The sequence below is a fragment of the Jatropha curcas genome, chromosome 10 (genome assembly GCF_041381405.1).
Source record: "Jatropha curcas cultivar XTBG-Jc1 chromosome 10, XTBG_Jcur_1.0, whole genome shotgun sequence".
In the NCBI taxonomy this organism is placed as follows: domain Eukaryota; kingdom Viridiplantae; phylum Streptophyta; class Magnoliopsida; order Malpighiales; family Euphorbiaceae; genus Jatropha; species Jatropha curcas.
This window is the reverse complement of record NC_143160.1, coordinates 7,406,169-7,429,902: the sequence shown is the minus strand read 5'-3', so window position 1 is coordinate 7,429,902 and position 23,734 is coordinate 7,406,169. Positions and strand designations below refer to the sequence as shown.

At 33.3% G+C, this 23,734-nt stretch overlaps 3 protein-coding genes and 1 non-coding gene across 12 annotated transcripts; 2 read left to right on the top strand and 2 right to left on the bottom strand.

The window, feature by feature from the left end:
- The first annotated feature begins 6,406 nt into the window (after positions 1-6,406).
- Positions 6,407-10,783, top strand: LOC105640700 (basic helix-loop-helix (bHLH) DNA-binding superfamily protein). 4 transcript variants are annotated; one of them, XM_012225097.4, is made up of 9 exons: positions 6,407-6,760; positions 7,446-8,451; positions 8,535-8,762; positions 8,847-8,912; positions 9,010-9,078; positions 9,396-9,467; positions 9,616-9,816; positions 10,096-10,183; positions 10,349-10,783. In XM_012225097.4, exons 2-9 carry the CDS (start codon positions 7,522-7,524, stop codon positions 10,360-10,362), a joined length of 1,668 nt encoding a protein of 555 aa, XP_012080487.1. In that variant the 5' UTR covers positions 6,407-6,760; positions 7,446-7,521; the 3' UTR covers positions 10,363-10,783. The 4 variants fall into 4 exon arrangements, with proteins under 4 accessions (XP_012080487.1, XP_012080486.1, XP_012080485.1 ...); XM_012225096.4 differs by having other exon boundaries at positions 6,408-6,760; positions 10,346-10,783; XM_012225095.4 differs by having other exon boundaries at positions 6,425-6,760; positions 10,278-10,783.
- A 1,316-nt stretch (positions 10,784-12,099) lies between these two features.
- Positions 12,100-23,124, top strand: LOC105640699 (pentatricopeptide (PPR) repeat-containing protein). Of its 6 annotated transcripts, none has more exons than XM_037636244.2 (4): positions 12,100-14,736; positions 16,094-16,149; positions 16,309-17,147; positions 17,258-23,124. In XM_037636244.2, exon 1 carries the CDS (start codon positions 12,285-12,287, stop codon positions 14,514-14,516), a length of 2,232 nt encoding a protein of 743 aa, XP_037492172.1. In that variant the 5' UTR covers positions 12,100-12,284; the 3' UTR covers positions 14,517-14,736; positions 16,094-16,149; positions 16,309-17,147; positions 17,258-23,124. The 6 variants fall into 6 exon arrangements, with proteins under 6 accessions (XP_037492172.1, XP_037492171.1, XP_089571649.1 ...); XM_037636243.2 differs by having other exon boundaries at positions 16,003-16,149; XM_089715523.1 differs by having other exon boundaries at positions 16,003-16,620; positions 16,924-17,147.
- LOC105640787 (uncharacterized) lies at positions 15,927-17,782 on the bottom strand. The gene is made up of 4 exons (XR_016318496.1): positions 17,627-17,782; positions 16,906-17,528; positions 16,476-16,584; positions 15,927-16,398 (listed from the first exon to the last, which is right to left on the bottom strand). It is a non-coding gene; the product is annotated as an uncharacterized LOC105640787 (transcript).
- LOC105640698 (Armadillo/beta-catenin-like repeat family protein) lies at positions 19,483-23,067 on the bottom strand. Its single transcript, XM_012225092.4, has 4 exons — positions 22,928-23,067; positions 21,654-22,775; positions 21,250-21,559; positions 19,483-21,158 (listed from the first exon to the last, which is right to left on the bottom strand). The coding sequence occupies exons 1-4, from the start codon at positions 22,931-22,933 to the stop codon at positions 19,570-19,572; spliced, it is 3,027 nt and encodes a 1,008-aa protein (XP_012080482.1). The 5' UTR covers positions 22,934-23,067; the 3' UTR covers positions 19,483-19,569.
- Positions 23,125-23,734: the final 610 nt, after the last annotated feature.

The following is a 23,734-nucleotide window of genomic DNA, read 5'->3' as shown; positions in this document are numbered from 1 at the left end:
TATTGTTGAAACAAAAATTCTTACATTAACATATTAAAAGTTTTTAAAATTCAAGTAATTTTTTTCGGTTAAATAAAATATCTAAATGTATAATTAAATAAGTAAAAGTCAAATGAAAAAAAAATTTAAAAAGAACTTTAATTTTGACACCTCTTTATAATTTTTGCCATTTATTTTAATTTTTTCAATCTATATTTTTATTTTATTTTTCACAATAACGGTGGTCACTGTACAATCACTATGGACTCAGTGTATGACACGTCAACATTGACTAGAAAATCTACCAACAATTTAAGGAAAAAAAAAAAACTTTGGTCATAAGGTAATCAAATTTAAAAATTCAACTCTACATAAACGGTCCGACCAATCGAAAGGTTTTAATTTTTATTATTTTTTTAAAGTTAGTAGATTTCTAAGTCAATTTTAACGTGTGTGACTGTGAAGCTCATGCTATCAATTTTAACAGTAATGTCAGTTGAATTTAGATTACAATTACACAGAGACCAAATTGTTATGAAAAATAAAAAGTGTCAATTAATAAAATTAGAAAAAAAAACCCAAAATTATAGAAATTTTCAGAATTTTATTTTATCATATTTGGCAATTAGTACACTAATATTATTATAAAAAGGAGAAAAAAAATTCAGTAATTAATGTACATTAATTATATATAATTATACACACATAGACAGAGAAAAATCTTGTGATGGGTGAGATAGTTTGAAATGACTTTGTTGTATGTGAGTTCTTATTCTGTTACATGGTCAATCTGGTTCAATTACTTTCTTTTGGATGCAGAAATTATAAGATTTTTCACAACAGAAGTAGTTATGTTTGGTTTAATTTTCTAAGATTAGACAGTGACATTACTAGTAAAATTATTGAATTATAAGTCATATGAAGTGGTTAATTTTGTTTGAATTAATGGAGATGGAGACATTTGCCTGTTAATGACATAGACACTTAGCTAAGGTAGATGGAAAGTTCCTAAATCTTTATGACTTTATTCGGTTTAAAATATTTTTATTTATATTAATTCTTTTTGCTATTTTAATACTGTTTGTAGATACTTTTTCTGTTCTATAATTTTTAACCATTCAAAATTAATTAAGAAAATTTAGTTAATATAATTAAACTATAATTTTTGTTTTGTTTTTTTTTTTTCTAATATATCTTTATGTTGATATCTATTAAATTAAATTATTCATATTAAATTATTTTTACAATTAATCAAACTTTCGTCAAAGGTTTAATTAAATAGAGTTTTCTTTAAAGACTAAATGTTGATATTTAATTTTTTTTATATCAAAATTTTAATTAATAATAATATCGTAGTTTGATTATATAATATATTTGTTGATAAAAAAGTGTATTAAATAAAAATAAAATAATAAACTATAATATTATTTACTTCAAAAAATGAAAATGCAATCCTGCTATGCAAACTCAAAAAACGTTTTTATTTAGGTGAGTGTAAGGAAGTTTTAGAGAGCAAACATAAGATTGATTTTCCAAAATGCAATCTAACATATATGCATATATATGAAAGTGGATTATGAGTGGCCGCAATTATTGGATGCCTCTAACATGACATTTAGGCAGATTTATGTCACTAGACTCACTACACAACAAGATGATGATAATAGACAAATATAATTTTTAGTCTATATTAGAAATTTAATCAGCCAATCATATATTAGAGTTGCAATCCATGACCTTAAGGATGTTTTTTAATATTTAAATAGTTATTTTATAAAATTGAATTTGTATTTTTTTCCATTCGTATATACATTTATCGTTAGATCGAATAATATATATGTTAAATTTATATTTTGTAAGTTTATAGTGTATAAGTGCGAGCTAATCAGATGTGATCTGATTGATTTTTTTTATCCCTCGCAGAAAATGTAAAAAAGTAAGAGATTTTCGGTTCGAGTTATTTATTAGTATATATATATAATAGCATTTTTTTTTTTCTTTTGGAAAATCAATTGCATTGGGGGACAAAGAGGTTGGAGTTGTAGGCTTTTCTTTTATCACAATTCTCCCATCCAAAGGGGTCCCATACCTAACTCACTTTCTTAGGGAGGGAGTGAGTGAAAATTTGAGGGAAAAGGCAGAGGAAAGGTCTCACATTTTCAAGAGGCATCTTTAGAAAAGTAAATCTTATATGAAATTAGGGTTTTGTTAAAAGGTGACCCAAAAGGACTAAAAAAAAGTTGGAAAACAACACTCCCATCATGTTTTTGCAATGATGTTTGCATAAAATTCATACAACTTCAAAGGCATTTATCATATCCTTTGTAGACCTAACTTACATTCTTTGTTCTATCTCTACCTTTCAAGATCTTAATTTATAAGTATCTCATCTTAATTTTAAATAATCCTTTTATGATTGAAAATTAATTAAGTATATGACACCTAGTCAAAGCCAAATAATTAGTTTGTGTGTTTAAGCATTAGCCTAATAGACAGTAATCAGTACTATATATAAATCTCAATTTAAAAGTTAATTATGAAATTAGTAGTTCAGTGATGGAGTGTAATAGCATATGCAACATATAAAAAGGGCGTCAATTGACCTTTTTTTAATTTTTTAATAAATATATGTATATTTGTCTAAATTAATCCATAAAATTTAATTTATTTATGTCCTTGACCTCTCTTTTTTTAAAAAATAATATATTGACTGGATAAAAAAAATTTCTAGATCCCCCACTGATGGAGTGCGTAATAAAAATTAAGGGTTATGCATTAATTAATTATATATTGAATTCTAATTAGTTAGTATTGATATAAGCAATGGAGTTTTAAAATATTATATTGAGTACATAACTAAGGAAGAACATATGCATAGCTAGAAATCACCTATATAATTATAATTTTTTTTATCAGCGAAATTAATTTATTTTATTATAATAAAACATACCAGGAAAAATTTAACTTATCCAAGTAATTTAACTCGAGCCAATAGGCTCCCCAAAACACCCGAATCTAACTTAAAAAAGTTAAGTGAAAAAACCTGATAAAAAAAATACTTTAACAGAACAAAACCAAAAAGGATATTCATAAGCTCTTTTATCGAGATAAGAAGAGAGGGCAAAAAAAAAAAAATACATAACCATGCTATTACATAGTTATAGCATAACTATGCTATTATAATAATTATTAGTTTATGTTCTCATTATCATTTTGCACATAGGTTAATTCTATTAGCTTGTATTATTAAGAGCTCCTCCATCTATAGCTTAGCTACATTATTCTGTTGTAGCACGCTTTAACTATATATATAAGATGTTGAGAATCGTACGACAAAATATGAACATATATATAATAAATTTAACTAATTAAGACAAGTGAATAATAATAATATTGATTGGTATGTAATGTAATAATATATAAAAAGACTCAAACGTGCTTCCCTTTTATTGATTAAAGCTCAAACCAAAACCCTCTTTTTAAGTTTTTACTTATACATTATATATATATATAGAGAGAGAGAGAGAGAGAGAGAGACATCATGAATTATAGCGTTTGATTCATTTTAAAGAATCATAAGCCTTTGGTTTAGAGATCTGGAATTGCCATGTTGCATTGGATGGGATTTGGTTGTTGCTTGTTTTTAGCTTTCCTAAAAGGAGAGCCAATGCCAACCATGAACCAACTCTCTCCCTCACACCTTTCATAATATTCTATGCAATTATTCTACAATAACTTATTTCTCTTAATACATAAATTTACTTTTTTCTATCTTATTATTTATAATTTCAATTAATTTTTATTTTATTATCTTAACAACACGTTCTTTTAATAATGTAATCCATGCGATTTGATTATTCCCTGCTTGCTCAAGGAAATAAATAAAAAACTGGTTTTTAAAGATTTTGGCTTGAAAAATGCTCAAACTTATAATATTATAAATCTCTCAATTCTTTTAAGTAATAGACGTGGGTTAAATTAATTTTTAGTTTAATTAATAAGTGAATTTATTTATTTTTAATATGTCAATCAAGATATAAATTCATCTATCTCTGTCAAAAATATAAATAATATAATTTTGTTTTGATATAAGAATGACTTTTAAAAAATGCAAAAATTGATTTTATGATATTGTATAAAAATATTAAAAACGGTTAAATAAAAAATATTATTTCATGTAATTGGTAAGTTTCTATAGTTTGTATTTGACCCCAATTAATTGGACTCTCATAAAGGGGCAAACAAGTACACCGTGGCAATACTCCATTTGCCACTTGTTAGCTTTCCCATAAATCTAATAAGAAAAGAAATGGTACTAAGGAATCCGATCCTTTTATTATTCTTTAGTATATGTATATATATACAAGTACAGTGGTAGGTCTCTTTATTTATTTTTGTTGTTTTCCCCTTTGGACTATACCTCTACGGATTTTTGTTTATGGTTTCTTATACAATGTATAAGGATATATATATATATATATATACATACATTATTTAGTATTTTTATTTTCCTTCCTTTCTCCAACATACATAGTAAAACCAACCCAATCAATACAAATCATTTCCCCTCTTACATAATTAATATTTTTGTAAATCCTAGGGTTAAGTAATTAATTAAGATTAGGGTTTAATTAGTAAAGAAAAGTGGTAAGAGATTCCATTTTTCTAAAGCTTAGGTCTTTGAGATTGCAAGTCCCGAGGCCAACTAATAATGACATAAGAAGAGAGAGAGAGAGAGAGAGGAGAGGCACAGTCCATTTCCATCAATGGTGTGTAAGGTAATAAAAAAATTAATTAATTAAATTTTAAAAAATTTGAGCAAGTAATTTTTTTATTGTTCATGGGATGAACTCTAGGTAAAGCCTTGCTAAAGGAGAAACATATAATATAAAAAGAAGGCTTTGGTCTTCTGAGAATGTAAGTGATGAATCATAGCCATTGGATTCAATTACTTTGAAAGTGATCTACCAAGTTGCAATAAAAATAAAATATAAATAGAGACATTTTTTAAAAAGGGGTCATAGGAAGAGAGAATATTTGACAACTTGAGCATCAATGGCTGCAATGCAAAAACTCATAATTCATATTTTTTTATTAAGTAATATCTACTGACCAAGAAAGATTTATGTTATGTAATTTTTTAAATCTCAAATTGCATCAATGTGTGGCACATAATCACATATTATATTATTACAATTATTAGACTTCTGGTTGTAACTTCACGTACAATGAAAGATTGCATAAATTTATGTAAAAAATAAAAAAAAATTAAAAAAAGTTATACGAAAATATTATATTTTTTGTACAAACAGTGTAAAAATGTGAAATAGAGATACGGAGGTTAAGTGAATTTTTTTAAGAATATTAAAAATAATTAATAAATTTTTTTAATTTTAGATTTTTATATATTAAACATATTAATTATTAATAATGTGAAATAAATGGTAATAGAGTTAAATTAATAAATTTTTATTTTAATTTAAAGAAATTAATTATTTTTTAAATCACTTATATTTATGGAGAGAAATAGTAGTAACAATGTACCTGAGCAGTTATTTCAAAATTAAGTGTAAGATGTTGTTGACTGATCTCATGGTGGCTGCATCTTCATTAATTATTGCATTTCTTTTATGGAAAAGAGTTTTTAGTAGTTGAATTTAAAGCAGACAAAGACAAGAAATTGAAGTTGTTGATGAAAATCAGCAACATTTTGACCTCAGCTCACTGATAAAAAGAAAATACACTAAAAAATGAGACGTCTTAATTTATATTTTCTTATGTTTTTTAAAATGATGAAAAATGAGACGTCTTAAATTTGATAAAAATATTAAAAAAATATTAATTATTGATAAAAAAATATAAATATTTGTTAGAAGGATATTATTCATATTTTCTTTTTCTCTTTTTAATGTATATATATAAAGTTGGTTAGGGATTTTCAAGGATTTCAGAAAACAGCAGCCCTAAAAAGATAAGAGGCTGAAAGTTATCATAAAAGTGTACGAAAATTATATAAACTTGGTATAGATTTTCCCCAAAAAATAATAATACCCACCGCATGAGCCGTATGGTATAGTTTCTTAATAATACTCCTCATAAAGAAACGTAATGTAGTAGAAAATACGTGTGAAGCTAGATTTTGGGTCCTTGACCAAACAAACCCCATTAAAGATCTTATTAAGCTCTGCTTCCAAGAAGTTTAATGAGCGGACAAAGTTAAATAAGCGCAATAAGATAAAGAAAATCCATAATGAGAGTTGGCAATGTCAGTTGCTAGCTATCACTAACTATAATTAAACCACTACAATACACAGACATTAAATTAATTTAAAGTTAATGAATGTAAAAGTGAGAAAAGGAGAAAAAGGAAAAGAAAATAGTAAAAGGAACGAGTTTTTAATGATTTTACGGTGGCAGTGGCGGTGGTTAATCATCAAGAGCTCTCTTTTTGATGCAAGCGTGGGTATAAATCCAGCACCTTTGCCATTACTCCTCTCTTTCACTCTCTTTTCAAATGTACAGATGCCCATCTTCGAATTTCTCTCTCTACGGCTTAAAGTCTTAAACTTTCTTCTATTTCCGTAGCTGTTGTAGTGTGTTTGTGTATGGTGAGAGTGTATGTGTGGCAGTGTGTAGCAGAGACTGTGAGCTAAAAAAAGCAGAGGACGGATTTCAACAGAATAGACTACAGTGTCCAGAAATTCAATAAAGTTTCGTTTTTGAGCGGTAAAAGGCTTGAAAGAAGAGCAGGAGTACTAAAGTAGCACAGAATCTGAAATGGGTATCTTTCTCTTGCCACTTTTAGCTGGGATTTTTCTCTCTCTTTCTCTGCGATGTTCCACTCTGACTAGGGTTTTGAATGGGCTATTTATTGTCCTGAAATCAATGTTCTTTTGTTTGTTTATTTGACTGCTTCTATTTGAACCTTTTGCAGCTTTCTTTGAACTCTCTTTTCTGAGTTTCTTTTGTCTTGTGGTTGTGTTCTTTCTTGTAAATTTGGTTCACTTCTACTTCACTCGTTGGGTAGCGTTGGAAATGATTGCAATTCAACTCCTTTGATCTTTGATACATATTTTGGAATCTGGGATTTTCAGTACAGCATTGTTTGAGGTTTTAAGCCAATTAATTGAAGCGGGTCTTTCTAGTTAGCTATTCATGTTTGCTTTACTTTAGATAATTCTTTTTATTTTGATGAATTGAGTTTTTGGAGGAATATCTTTACACCACTTTGAATTCTGAAGTTCCTTATATTGTAAGTTCAAACTTTGTGATCTTTGTTGAATCTTGTTAATGAAGCTATTTGACAATAAATGTTAGGAAACCAAAATTTGCTTTATTAGATTTCTTTTTGTAATTTTAAGCTTCTTAAGTCGGTCTTTATCTCTTTGAAATTTGGCTTTATCATTTTGATCAATGAGGATACTTTGGGAGTGGTTAATTTTGAGTTTCACTTTTTGTTGTTCTAGATTTCTATAAAACACAATTGTGAGAAGAGGGTATCTACTGTTGGCTGTTTTAGCAGTTCTTGTCAAGAAGTTGGAAATGGGTGACAAGGATAAATTTGAGCTGGAGAAGAGGAGTGATAATAATCTTAACTACCATTCACCTGGTAGTATGGCTCAAGACTGGAGATTTAGCAGTACCAATATCACAAATTCATCTTTGGGTTTGGTTTCCACTGATAATCAGATGCCAGCATGTAGAGGAGATCTGGTTGGTGTTTCTTCTTGCTCTTCTGCTTCAATGGTGGACTCATTTAGCCCAGGCCTGTGGGACCACTCCGCAAATTCACAGAACTTGGGGTTTTGTGACATTAATCTCCAAAGTAATGCAAGCACTTCAAACCCAATAGGAATTAGAAAAGGCGGTCCCGGCTCTTCGAGAGGTGGCATCGATAAAATGCTGGATATGGGTTGGACTTCACCAAGCTCCATGCTTAAAGCTGGCATGTTCTTGCCCAGTGTTCCTGGGGTGCTCCCTCAGAGCTTATCTCAGTTTCCTACTGATTCTGCATTCATTGAGCGAGCTGCAAGGTTTTCGAGCTTCAATGGTGGAAATTTTAGTGATATGGTAAACCCTTTTGGAATTTCTGAGTCTATGGCTCTTTATTCTAGGGGTGGGGGTATGATGCAAGGACCACAAGAGATTTTTGCAGGTAGTGGTTTGAAAGCAGTGTCTGGTGGACAAAGTCAGAAGAATGTTATGAATCTGGGTGAAGGTTCTAAAGATGCTTCTTTGTCTGTTGAACATGTGGCCATTGGAGGGAGCCCACTCAAGAATGAGAGAAGAAGTGAGAGCCTTGTGAGATCTCACGATGAAGCAAAACAAGCTGTTGGTGGGTCTGGTAATGACTCTGAGGAAGCTGAATTCAGTGGTGGTGGTCATCAAGATGAGCCATCGATGTTGGAAGGAAATGGTGGGGAATTGTCTGCTAAGAGCTTTGGCTCAAAGAAAAGGAAAACAAATGGGCAGGTAGGAACTTCACTTGCAAACTGGTACCTTATTTTTTTGGCACCGCATTTTTTATAACATGCAATTTTTTCCCTTGGTTATAGGATACTGAGCTTGACCAGACCAAGGGAAGCCAACAGTCTGTTGAAGCTGCAAAGGATAACACTGAAGTTCAACAAAAGGGAGACCAAAATCTGAATTCAGCTTCCAATAAGACTGCTGGAAAACAGGGTAAACAAGGATCTCAAGCTTCAGATCCACCGAAAGAAGAATATATTCATGTTAGAGCTCGAAGAGGTCAGGCAACAAATAGCCATAGTCTGGCAGAAAGAGTAAGATTCTATACTAACTATTTAATTAGTTGAATCAACTTTTACTCCACTGTTTGGGCTATAGTTGATTGGTTCTGGCTACAGGTGAGGAGGGAAAAAATTAGTGAAAGGATGAAGTATCTACAAGACCTTGTACCTGGTTGCAGCAAGGTTTGTTTAATTGATGGCTTAAGGACTGTGGTTGAGTTGTCTATGTAATTAAAATGCTTTTATGGTTCATATGATTAACATCAATTGAATTTTTCAGGTCACAGGCAAGGCAGTGATGCTAGATGAAATTATCAACTATGTGCAATCATTGCAACGGCAAGTTGAGGTGTGGTGGTGATAATATGTTTCATTTTTCCTTCCTATACTTGTTTAGTTCTTAACTAGTCCAATGCATTTTGGGAATAATTCAATTTCAGCAACAGTTATGTTTGGATACTTGAGATGGATAACATTGTACTACTCATGCCTTGATAGCTTATGGGTTTTGTCAGGAGACCATGCTTTTGATAACATGATAAAATAGTTTTTGAGTTTGAAACTTTTATTTGACTTTTTTAATCAATATTTTATCTTTTCTTTATAAATTGACTGTGCTTCTGCTGAGTTAAAATTAATTTGCCTTTTTTTCCTGTCCTTTTTCAGTTTCTGTCAATGAAACTTGCAACAGTTAATACAAGGCTTGATTTTAACTTAGAAGGGCTCCTTGCAAAAGATGTAAGTGAATATAGGTTTTGTTTACATCAACCTGTCAAGGCGAGGGCTGGCCTATGAATCATTCAAATTCAAGTTACTCAAGTATGCACTCAAGTTTGTGTGTGTTATCCTGTTCCTTTAATATATTGGATTGTGCTTGTATGTGCAGATCCTTCATCCGCGAGCTGTTCCTCCATCATCTCTGGCATTTTCACCTGAAATGCCTATAGCTTATCCCCCATTTAATACATCTCAACCAGGTCTTATTCAAGCCTCTTTTCCTGGCATGGAGACCCATTCTGATGTACTCCGAAGAACCAATAATTCCCAACTGACACCGATGACTGGAGGATTCAAGGAGCCTACTCAGGTAAGACGTGCTCCATTTCTGGATTTTTATTTCCTGATGATAGTTTTACTCGTTTAGCATTCTGAAAACCATAGTAGCAATATTATTTTGGATCAAAGGGTTTTTAATTGGCATGAACTTGACTGATTTTTCGAATATGAGACTGTTGGATTCTAGGACACTAGTATTTAGGAGTAAATATGAACTTAGGGATGTGTAGATACACTAGCAATCAAACAGCTTATAGAAAGTATTTATATTAAGTATTAACTTCATGCTTAAATTCTATATATTTACCAGCTGCCTAATCCATGGGATGATGAGCTCCACAATGTTGTCCAAATGGGCTATGTAACAAGTGCTTCACAAGATAGCCAAGATATAAACGGTATACTTGTTCATTTTACCCAATCAACCTTTTGAATGCTATATAAGCTAAACACTTCTAGGCTGAAAACAAAAAATTGTTATCTTTGTTGCAGGATCACTGCCTCCAGGCCACATGAAAGCTGAACTTTAACGATTCATCTTGCTTTTTTATGTGACACAGTAGGCTTTCACCACTAATTTCGAGGATGAGAAGCACGGTAGAGGAGAATCGCATCAAATTATCCAGATACAAAGCTTGGAGGGGATGAGTTGCTCTGAAGCAAGGTTTTGAGAGCTCAAAGGATCGATTGCATTATCGATGCAGAGAGTTGACCTTTTGCCTTGATGATTCTTACTTGTCTTTGGATGCCATACCGGTCGCCGTGCTATGAGCTTTAAATACTAGATTCCCAGCAAACTGAAAAAAGTCTGTCATTGGATAGGAATCTCCTGGACTGATGAATGCAAGAATGTAATGTATAGATTGATACTCCTAGAATCTCATGGATATAGGCTAACAGGGAAGCTCATGTATTATCTGAAATGAAAATGAGCTTTGTAATTTATAAAACAATGAAAACTATGGTGGCATTCTGTTAATATATGTTTCAATTACGTATATAGTACTTTGATAAATATTAAGTACCAATACCTAGAGGACTGGGTTACTAACAAAAAAACAATACACGTTTGAAGCAAATGGTTGTTTCTTAGTTTTGTTTTTGGGTTTTGTTCTTCAATTGTAAGGAATAAATGACATCATCAATATATATTATTTAGTAGCTTAAATTAGAAAAATAGGTTACTATGAAATAATTACATTTGATAAAAAGTGCTGAGAATAAAATAAGAGAAGAAAGGCGGAGATGATTTGTTCAAGTGTTAAGTGTGACATGTTGATGGAATGATGTTCTATGTTGTTAAACAATGAAGAAGTAAACTTACAACAAAGAAATAAATTGCTTTACCAACTAAAATTTATGATTTACTACTGTTACTTCCTACGAAGAATTAAAAAATGATTAAATACCTCAATTTTAACAAAAATGGTAATTATCTAGACTACTCTTTAATTAATTTTCATTTAATTGAAACAAAGTCTATGACATATATTTAGATAAAGCTAAAATTTGAATAAAATAATTAATACTATTTTTATTTTCTAAAAGTGCGATTTAAATTTTAAAAATTATCAAATTTAACATAACTACAAAGACATGGCTAAAAATTCATTAAAAAGTCAAAATTAATATATTTTCTTGATGCATTTAACTTGACTTGAAAATAATCCAACATAAAAAAAGTGTAAAATTTACTTTTATTATATAGTATAAAAAAATGTATTGATGATTCCATCATACATGATTAAGTTGCGAAAACTTCTGGATAGGTATCCTACATTTGAACTGAATTCTTTTTGGTTAAAGAATCTCTTTCTAGTTGCTCTGGAACAATTAGGAGATTTTCTAGAAGTAATGTGGGGTTTTGCTTCCGGCGGCAACATGCTATGGAATATTTAAATTTGACATTTTTAGATACCTTTTTGGACCTATTACCGATACTAAGTAGCAGTAAAAAATTTATATCCATTTTTCATGATATTATGTATGGATAAGATATATTATGGCGAATTCTTAAGAGAAAATGGTGTCTTCCACAATGGAATTTGATAAGTGAGATTTCGAGTAAGTGTTTACATAATCTTCTTCTATCCGAAGAAATGATTCATCGAAATAATAATCCACCATTGATATCGCTAAATGTTCGGGAGTTCCTCTATTCAATCCTTTTCCTTCTTCTTATTGTTGAATAAAATAATTCTTAATAGATGAAGCAATCGTCACTCGACAGCTTGAAAGCGAATCAATACAAACCCACGTCATTTGTATTCACTTACGTATCACGCGATGTTTCTCTTTTCTCACATTAAATGGAACCCCATTATTATTATTTACAAAAAAATTTGTGTGTGGGGCTTTTCTTTACCACGTAACCGGCAATCCATTACTTCGTAGACCCAAAGTTTAACGGATCACATCGGCAGTCAAAAAAAAAAACACCAACTTCTTCCCTTCCCGCCAAAAAATCACTACTGGTGACAACAGAAGAAAACAAACGCGATGTCCAATGTCTCAAATCAATACAGCTCCTTACTGAAATTCTGTTGCGAAACCCGAAACCAGAAACAGGCCAAGAAGCTCCATTGTCACATAATCAAGACGTTAATGAATCCAGAACCCTTTTTATATAATAATCTCATTAATACATATAGCAAACTAGGAAACCTAAAATATGCACGCCACTTGTTTGAAGAAATGTCCCAACCGAATCTTTTTTCATGGAATACAATCCTTTCCGCTTATTCGAAATCTGGGCATCTCTCGAAAATGAAAGAGATCTTCAATCTCATGCCAAGCAGAGATGGGGTCTCTTGGAACTCTCTTATTGCAGGGTATGCCTGTTATGGTTCGGTTGCCGAGGCAGTTAAGGCTTATAACTCGATGTTGAGAGATGGATTTTTTAATTTGAATAGGATTACATTTTCAACCATGCTTATATTGGCGTCAAGTCAAGGTTGTGTCGATTTGGGTAGGCAAATTCACGGGCAAATTATGAAATTTGGTTTTGGAGCATATGTTTTTGTGGGGAGTCCTTTGGTGGATATGTATGCAAAAATGGGCTCGGTTTATGAGGCAAAGCAGGTTTTTAACGAGATGCCAGAGAGGAATGTGGTAATGTATAACACAATTATCACGGGGCTTTTGCGATGTGGTATGATAGAGGAGTCGAAGAGGCTGTTTCAAACTATGAAGGAAACAGATTCCATTTCATGGACAACAATGATTACAGGGCTTGTGCAAAACGGATTGGGGGGAGAAGCTATTGATTTGTTTAGACAGATGCGACTAGAGGGTCTGGCTATGGATCAGTATACGTTTGGCAGTGTGTTGACTGCTTGTGGGGGACTAACTGCCTTAGAAGAGGGCAAACAAGTTCATGCCTTTATAATTAGGAGTGATTATAAGGATAACATCTTTGTGGGTAGTGCACTCGTTGACATGTACTGCAAATGTAAAATTATCCGTTATGCAGAAACAGTTTTCAGAAGAATGACACATAAGAATGTTGTGTCATGGACTGCATTGTTAGTGGGTTATGGCCAAAATGGATTCAGTGAAGAGGCTGTCAGGATCTTTTGTGACATGCAGAGAAATGGGATTGATCCAGATGATTTTACTCTAGGAAGTGTAATAAGTTCATGTGCAAACCTAGCTAGCTTAGAAGAAGGTGCCCAATTTCATTGTCGAGCCCTTGTTTCTGGCTTGATTTATTTTATAACAGTCTCCAATGCACTTGTTACTTTATATGGTAAATGTGGAAGCATAGAAGATTCCAATCGCTTGTTCAATGAGATGAACTTTAGGGATGAAGTCTCTTGGACAGCATTGGTTTCAGGGTATGCACAGTTTGGAAAAGCCAATGAGACAATTGAATTGTTTGAAAGAATGCTAGCCAATGGTCTGAAACCTGATGCTGTTACATTCATAGGGGTTCTTTCAGCTTGCAGTAGAGCGGGATTAGTGGAAAGAGGACAGAAATATTTTGAATCAATGCTGAAAGAACATAGAATAAGTCCTGTTCCTGAACACTACACTTGTATGATTGACCTTTTTAGTCGAGCTGGAAAGTTAGAAGAAGCCAAAAGTTTTATCAATAAGATGCCTTTCCATCCTGATGCAATTGCTTGGTCCACTTTGCTCAGCTCATGCAGACTGTATGGTAACATGGAAATCGGGGAATGGGCAGCTCAGTCACTTCTGGAACTAGAGCCCCAGAACCCTGCAGGTTATATCTTGCTCTTGAGCATCTATGCTGCTAAAGGAAAATGGAACGATGTGGCTCACTTAAGGAGAGGAATGAGAGAAAAGGGAGTCAGAAAGGAACCAGGATGCAGTTGGATAAAATATAAGAGCAAAGTTCACATTTTCTCTGCAAATGACCAGTCTAGTCCATTTTCAAATCAGATATATGCAGAGCTGGATAAATTAAACCAAAAGATGATAGAGGAGGGGTATGTGCCAGATGCACGTTCAGTTCTTCACAATGTTGTCGAGTCAGAGAAGATACAGATGCTTAACTACCATAGTGAGAAGCTTGCAATTGCTTTTGGGTTGATATTTATTCCTCATGGCCTCCCCATACGAGTAGTTAAAAATTTGAGAGTATGTGTGGACTGTCACAATGCCACTAAATATATTTCTAAGATAACTCAGAGAGAAATTCTTGTAAGAGATGCTGTTCGGTTCCATTTGTTCAAAGATGGAACATGTTCATGTGGGGATTTCTGGTGATATGGTTCTTGTACTTTTCTAAGTTGTTGTATTACATCTAAGATCACCCAGAGAAGAGAAGTGACCCAATATCTATGATTATGCTGCCACATAGGCATATCACTGGACCACTTGTGTGCTTTGTTACTGGATCAATAATTCTGCAAGACTGCAAGATATCGGTCATAATGTTAAACAAAGTGCAAATTTGATGTCAAGGATCTTCTACTTAAAAGCATTGGTACGTCTGCCTCAAAACTGTGCCCTTCGCATGTCATTTATTTCCCTTTTCAATAGTTTGTCATATGACAAATCAGCTGACTTTCATGTCACCTATGTTCTGTTTACTTCTCCAAGGAACTTTGGCTTCTATCCTTAATTCATGAAATGAAACTTTTTGACATAGAGTTGACTATACAAAAACATATTTAACAGCTGTACATGTATATCAGATAGCAGTGTACAACATAGTTCGTTGATTTGGATTCAGATGCTCATGGCAGCTGCAAGCTGCTGGTATGGACGTGTTATGGACAAATGTTGATATTAATTGGAAAAAAAATTTTCTTAATGTTTTCTTGATCGAAACAGTTGATATCATGCATTTGTCATCTGTTTCTTAAAGATGTTCTCTTAGAGAGCTGGTGACTCTATTCATGTGATTTGATCAATAAAAGTTATAATTTTAAAGGAAAGAGCATTTCCTTTTCGGTAGCAGAACTTATTAAAATATCTTTTCAATTGATGCAAGATCTGAAGTCTAGTACTGTTCACATTACTGTATGTTACTATTCACACCACTGTAGCAGTTTTCTGATTTATGGTTATTTCACGCATTAACTAAGTTAGACTTTATTTAAATTAATCAAGTCCTTCAATTAAATTTATTATTTTGGAATTTATTCTAGTAGGATATTGTGTTTAGTCCTTATTCTACTTTATTTCACCAGGATTATACCGTTGGTATATAGGGCTATAATTTGTAGTTTTAAGGGCAGATTTCAGATTTTGAGTAAATATTAAGATCGGCTCTGGTTTTTTATTTTTCCATGTCATGTAACCAGAACTTCCAGCCTGTTTTGGTTGATAATTTGATCTCTTTTGTCCTTTTTTTATTCAACATTCTCTTGTCAAATCTATCTAATTTAGGATTAGGATTTTTTTGCTACGTCATCGATGCAATCATGCAAAGTAATCCGAGTTGCATCGTAACAAAAGAATCCTAAAATTGACCTCCTATTGCATTACCCTGGTATTAGATACTCACTGCATTCTGAAGTTACCCCCAATCAAAACCCTGGCACAAAGATTTTTTTTTCCTTTTTTAACATAAGCAAAATATCACATAAGAACAAAATAACCGGAGCATCTTTCTGTCTAAAATTACAAGGAATATATATATGTAAAATGTAAATATGAAGAACACAAGGATAATTAGGACCTTCTTCTTTTATTCCTTTGTTGTTTTTATGGACTCCTCTTGACTTTGTTTCTGGCTCTGCATCAGAGGAAGTCAAGTTGTTTAAAGTAAATGCATGCTGGATAGCAACTCATTATGGGATTAGCAAAGCTAACAACATACCTGCAACTGGCTACAGATCCCAATTACTTCAGCTGGAGGGGCCCAATCACCAAAGTTCCTTTCAATAAACTGGTATGCAACGCCACTCTTTCCTCTGCCAACCACAAAGAGTCCACCTTTAATTTCTCCTTCCCCTTTGAAGTTTTGCTTTATTCCCATAGCTTTTGCCCGCTTGTAATTTGCAATGGCTCTTGGGTTGAAAATAAACCCCGATACAAACTTGTCCTTCAGGAGTTGTCCGCCTCCAAGAGCTTTGAAAAATCCCCTATCCCGATCATAGAGTACAACACCACCCCAATATCGAGGCCAGAAGTCCGTTACCTGCATGACAACAATAGCAGTAGTACATCAAATGAGGTATTTATTGAATGGCAAGATGTCGAAATTTCAACGATTACCTCTGACTCTATATATTCATGGAGAACTGCAATCAGTTGAACTCCTAGAGCATCGAACATTGGTTTCTTGGCATACAGCTGGTGAGCTTCAGCTCTGCACATGATGCACCTGTTTCAAAAATTCAAGAAATGCAAAGGAAAAAATGTCAGTTTCGCCCCTCAATATTATTTCCGTCTATGCTTAAAATTTGATTGTGTTATTCAGGAATCAGGACTGGAAGATATTCAAGTCTTATATCTGTCTGTATATGGGTTCCTGAATTATTTTGTTAAATATCTATCCGTTGTCACCAAATCTGGGTGCTCGTCACATCTTAGTGTTTATACGTTACCAATTCTTTTAGTTGAAATTATGTTACTGTTGATAAAAATGGGCTATCTACAAAAAAAAAAAAAAAAGCATGCTATAAAGCAGAATATTAGTGTTTACCCAGGACGTCTAATGCAGAGGAGGACTGCTGGTTTATCTTGCCATAATTCTGAGGCCTTCATCGGGGGTGACCGGGTTTTCACCAAGCGTTCCATCCCAATTTTGTACTCAGGAGTTAATTTCTCAACTGATATCTTCTCAATAAAAGAATAAGGAGCAACTTCATCAACAACTGGAGGAGGTTGTACACAGCCGCATGCTCGAGCTTCAGCTGGCCCAGCAGCAACGATCCCTTTAAAGATGTATCCATCTTTAATTTTGAAATCAGCCAGTGACTGTTGAAGTGATTTATCATAATTTATACTACTAGGGGAAAATTTTGATGTGCTCTGCATGTTTTTTGACTTGACAGATCCAAGACTCTTGTAAATGCTATCGTTTCCAGATGTTGCGCTGGTAATTTTCTTTGCAGTTTGGTTATATGTTTTGGGCAAAGGTTCTGCACATGCATTGCTTCTATCTGTGAAACGGGCAATGTGTCCCCTCTTCATCCCAAACTGAGTAGAAAGATCTCCACTGCTCAAGTTCAGAAGCTCAGGCAAACATTTCTCGGATGCCTCTAGCTTATCTCCATACTGCATTAGAGCACGATCGTGCAGGTAAGATCTTACTTCCAGCGCATCCTGGAATGACAGAAATAGAATAGAATGTCAGAAATTGATTAGCTTTTATCACAAAAATTTGAGAAAACAAAAATTAAAGCTAATTATGTGAAACCAACCTTTTGCCTTCGTGTCATGTTTATTGAATCCATATCCTCTGAGTTCATAATCTTCAGGGTTGGTACATCATCCCAGCCATCTTCTAATAACTTTGGTAGCAGTTCCTTCAAAACTCCATTCCCTACAAAATCCTCCATTGAAAAAGAAGCCATTTTCCTTTACAGTAGAGAAGAAACTGTATTATTGTTGTTAGGCCAACTGTATAGACATAAAACAGACCCTAAACATAAATACACAAAACTGTAATGAGTATGCTGTGATAATGATTTGCTTAACCTTCTGTCTATATAAAGCCTCCATAGGCTTCAATGGAAATAATAATAATAATAATAATAATAAACTACAGACCCATTGCCTTAATGAAAAGTCCATTTTGAAATTCAGAAATCAGTAGCTGAAGAATTGGTATGTGTTTGATCAATTTTTTTGTTGTTATTATCTTATTTAAATTAAATATACAAAAAATTATAACTTATATTTTTGGACATTAGACAAGATTTGGTATCTGGTGGATTTGATTTAGGAAAAATATACCAAAAAAAATGATGGCTACAATCCAAAACCTAGAAACAACATGATGAGTGGCAACATTTTGCTTGGAGACAGTCAAAAGATGCTAAGAAAGAGATTGAGGGGAAACAAGAAGGTTTAAATAAAAAGGAGCAAAATATTAAGGCAATCAATTTCCAAAGGACTTGAAAAACTAATAAGATTGTTTATTGTAAATGATGTTACTTAACACATTGATTACAATTGTGGATGAAATCTATGGCCGGCCAAAACCAGCCTAAATTTTATATGATGCATATTGAAATAAATAAACTCCTTTATCCAACTTTCATAGGCAATATTTTTTTATGTACTGTCTGTATCATCCAATACTGTAGGATTGTTTGTAAATGAAGGATATCTCATATATCTATCATTTTTGCAAACAATGTCCAAGTGGATGATCTCCCTTTCAATTGTTGATGTTGTTGCTGTTGTTTATTTCTTCTGGTTTTGATCATTTCTTGAATTTTTTGTCTTTTTCCCAGAAAATAAACGAATAGGTTTCTATATTTGAAAGTGGTTTGTATACTCCAGAAAATAATAAAAATCTCCACGTGTTCTTCTGCAGAGTTTATGGGCTTATGCTAGTATGACTTTTTATAAAACATTTTCTTCAATCTGAACTTCCCATAATTGGAATTGATATAGAGAAAAAAGAAACACAGAAAATTTTGTAGCTTAGCGTTATAAAAATTAAAAAACGAGTTCTTCCTTTGGTTTGCTAATTCTCAAAATGAAAATCATATTGCAGGTTTCCTGCAACATTTGTTTTTATTGGAAAATGGAGATGGAGAGGAAAAATCAAAACCGTAAACACAAAAACAACTAATGTAGCAGAAATTTAACAAGCAAAAACAGAGTTTACAGTAAAAAACAAAGATTTTTTTCTTCTCTCTCTCTCTTTTTCTGCATAAATTCTTATAACTCTCCTCTCCTAATTTGTCTTTTTCTATCTACTACACTTTTATTTTCTCTCTTTTCACTCATATTTTTGTCTTACTTGCATTAGCTTATATAGAAACTAGTTCTATAAACAAGCCAAGACTAACTTCCTATGATTTAAGAAAGTTCATCTCCATGTCTAAAGCTCAAAATAAGCTCAATCATACACATACATACATCTAGAAAGAACTCAACTACCAAAAGATTTTTAGCAGAAATCAGCAATCAAAAACTTTAAAACAGACAAAATGTCACAGCTCCAACAGTTTTGAATGGATGAACCTGCCATGGTAGCATTCCCATAATGAATCCAAATCTCTGAAAATGACAAAATTGATCATAGAACTCATATTTAAAATACTTGACTAGCTAACACTATAGTTTATTAGGATTTTTATAAGAATTTGGCTGCACTTAAGAGCAGTAGCAAATACATGGCGTTTATACTTTACAAGGTATAGTTGGAAGTAGGAAACTTGGGCACCTTGTTCAAAAGCCTCAAGATTTTTTCGGCCATGTCCCTTGTATTACCATTCCCGTGATGAAAAGCACTGATTAAAGTGGCAGGCAACAGCCTATCCTGTGATATCTCTGAAGCAGACTTGTCACCACCTTTCATTAAGAATCTCTCAATAATCCAAAAAGATTTTTGCCACAAACCTTCTTCTTTATGCTCTTTTAGAATGTTCAGAACATGGCGTATAGCATTCGCTTCACTCAATATGCTAACACTCTTGTTCACGTCAACTTTGTCATCTAACAAAGTACATACAGCTGATAATGCAGCCTCAACAACCTCAACATTCTCATGGTCCAAACAAGCCAATAACCTATCCACCACCTTTGCATCAACCAAACAGAAAGTATTTTGTGAGGAACAAGAGCCTTTGTGGACTGGACATATAGGTAATTTCCTTTTCTTTGAAGAACTAAAAGATAGGAAGTTGGGTAAGGCTTGCTTCCAGGATTTTTTTTTCCTTATATGTGGGGGGTTTGATAAATTTATTGATTCTGCCGAGAGATTTTCCAGGCCAATTGCTGATAATCTCTGAACTTCATCACTTGATGTTCTCATTAGCAATTCTGTGAATACCAATGTGAAGTTGTAGTTTCTTGCTAGAGACAATATCTCAGGTTCATAAAGTGTTGTAGTGAATCTGACTAAAATAGCCACTAGACCTTCTAAGTAAGCACTTGCATACCTGCTTGTTCTAGTTCCAGTTGTCTGGATTTGATTGATAGTTTGTAGGATTGAAGGGACTGCATTCTGTCTCAGTAGAGCTAGATTTAGTGTTAGATTCTGATGGGGTAGTTTAGCAAGAAATTTTGTTGAAACTGCCTGTCTTTCTGTGATTTGGTTTGAAGTTTGGCATAAGAGTAAGTTCTTAGGCTGACCTCTTGTCTTGCATAGTCTCTCGACAAGTGTGTGCCCCATGTGAGCTGAGAGTTCAATAAGTAGCTTGATTGCTGCAACTCCAAGCTCCTCATGAGGGTTATTAATGAGCTCTATCAAAGTGTAGCTTGCTACAGTCTCTTTGACCACTGATACTATAGTGTCAATAGAATTGGGCAACTTCATAAGGGATAAAAGAATTCTTATAAGGTTGATATTAAGTTCCTCGGAAGTTGAGTTGTTGATCATGTGGATGAAGTTGTACAAAACATAATCTGAAGTTAGTTTGTGCCCATGAGAGTTTACTTGGAGATTCTCAAGCTCAAGTCCAGTCTCAAAAATATTTGCAAGAATAGCAGCAGCTTCATTTTTTGAGTTCATTGGTTCATTGGAGATCCTCCGAGTGAACATCTCTTCAACCATGACTTGTATGATTCCAGCTTTTGTTAATATTTTGGCACCTGGGGAATAAGATGAAATTTGTGCTAGAGCTTTAAATGCTGCACGTCTGGTCAAAGTGTTTCCTCTGTGCACCATTTGGATGAGTGCTGGAGAAGCTGTCTCAGCAACATAAGTTTTGCTGTCATTTCCAAGGGTGATTTCCCCAAGGTAGCTTGCCATTTCCATCTTTATCTCCTCAGAACCTGTTTATATGTTGCGTTCGAATCAACATAACCATGATTAAAGTAGATGTTACTTTTTAGTTTTATACTAATTTGGAGTTTCTAAAGTTACCTTGATTTAGATGATTTAGAAGGGGTTCCAAGAGTCCATTTTCCGCCATGTGCTTGATATTTTCTGGAGATCGCTCTAAGTTCTTTAAGGTTTCATCTGCCTTTTCTGAAGAGAAGGCATCAACGGCCAGATCGTATTTATTTCTGATCAGCATTAGAATTCCCCCTGGAACTGACCCAATTTTTTGACACAATGATCGAGACTTTGACAACTCAAGTAATAGAAGCAATGCTGCATGCCTTATGGGCTTGTGACCACTTGACAACATCTTGATTACAGTTGAAATATCCACAATATTAGCGATCATTTCCTGCAACAAAAAACAATCAGATGATATATTTTCGGTAAATTATCAGAGGTTTTTTTTTTTTTTTTCAAAAAGAGAGAGAGAGAGAGAGTTAAACCTTGTCATCATCCTCATCTGACAATTGTCGTAATAGTTCCAGCACTGCACATCTAACATCTCTATCTTTGTACTCAAGTAACTTAACAAGCAGTTGCAGTATTCCAACATTATAGATTTGAATCTTACTGTACCGGTTCCTTGCACAGATGCCTTGCAAATCTCTTATTGCTTCAAATACCATACTTGCTGAACTAGCTAGAGACAAAGCTGTACGACAAACCTTGATCTTTGCTGCCTCATTTCTTGCTTCCCACTCCTCTATTGTGGTCTTGAGAGCTATATTAGGTCTTAAAATTCTACTCAACAGCTTCTGCCCTGTGATTGGACAGAAAATTTCGTCCGAGTTTTTGAATTCTTTAAACCACTCTACAATTGCATTTCTTTCATAGGTCACTCCACTTTCTATATTCACTGGATCATCCATCACCTGCTTTGTTAATGGACAGTAGAAAGTCTCATATAGGGGTTCTGCATACTCAACTGTTTGTTCCCATGCTAATGAGGACTTGCTTCTGTTATTGTTACTTTTGCTGCTAAGCCTTTTCTTTTTTATAAACTCAATCAAGCATGGCATATTGAAGGCCTGGTAATTATCTGTGGAATCTTCAACATTGATGGAGTACAAATCTGATTCTATTTCTTCATTTTTTTCCTCTATGGTTACTTGAGTCTGCGACTCTTGAGCTTGACTGACTTCAAAGTGCACTTGCTGCATTTCATCTGAAAGAGACTGAACTGCAACTTGTGCATAGCTTTGGTTCTGAAATGTTGATGAAGGTATTAAGCTCAAACATTCTCCCATGTGTTTTATCACCTCCTCCAGCTGTTTTATGGTGCTTTTCAGTTCAGAATCAGATGTTGAACTGTTGCATCCTAGGGATTTGTTTACGAGATCTTTGGCTGCATTAATTTCGCCGGACAGCGATTGCAGGATCTCCATGGCATTTTCTGGGGTATTTTCACTAGTCTGCAACTCCATTATGGATGGACAGAGTCGGTAAAAGTAGCATCCAATTTCAGCAAAAGTTTCTTGCTCTGCTGTTATTTGTGCTGCAGATTCTATTATCCTGAAAACTGATGCCACCAAGAATTCAGAAACACTAGCAATAGGACTATTGACCTGGAGAAAAGAACAAAAACATTAACACAACATTTTGGCATTTAGTTAGTGATTTGCAGATTTAAGAACTTGTTGCTGCTAATAGATGCTTGATTATTGTGTTTCGATACTAGATAATAAATAAAAGGGAAAAAGCACTTCGAAGCTCATACCGACATCCAACCGGAGCTTCTGCTACTGCTGCCTTACTCTTCTGTAAAATTTTTGACAACTTACTGTGGCTGGAGAAGACATTAATAGCATTAGCATAAGTTTTCTGTTTAAACAAAAACTGTGAATTAGTCATTGATAGTTTGCTTGCTGTATTTATTAAGTATATAATTTGATACTAAACTGCAATACCTCTCAAGTAATCCTTTTCCATATAGGTGATGATGCATTTAAGTTTGACAAAATGAGTTGACCGAGTCAAAGACGGTAAAACTTTTATGTGATTAGTTAAAGGTTACTGTCTGATTTTCACAAATCAACTTAAGGAAGAAACCTGTCAATTCTCCATTTACATCAACAAATAAATGCCACATGGAAATGGTCTTTATTTTCTTTTTTATACTGTAAATGAATTTTCAAGATTTTTTTAGACTAGTAAACCTAATTGGTTTACCAAACTTATTTACCTCTATTTTTAAATTTTAACATAACTCATGACAAAATCAATAAGCTATAGGTGACAAATGTAATCTTTAATCTGCTTCTTCTGGATATATATATATAATTGACTCTATACACAAAAACTGGAAGGTGAATGCCCAGAAAAATTCAACTCAATTAAACCTTAATTCTTAATTATTGGATTATAGGACAACTTGCCTAATGTCTTATTCAAGAGGTGTCTACCCGTAAATATTCAACTGAAAATAAACCTTACGTCTATATTATTAGGTGGGATACTTGCTTAATCTTTAATTCCAATACAAGAATTTGAACTTTTTGGTTTGTTGAAGCTGAAACCATTGGGT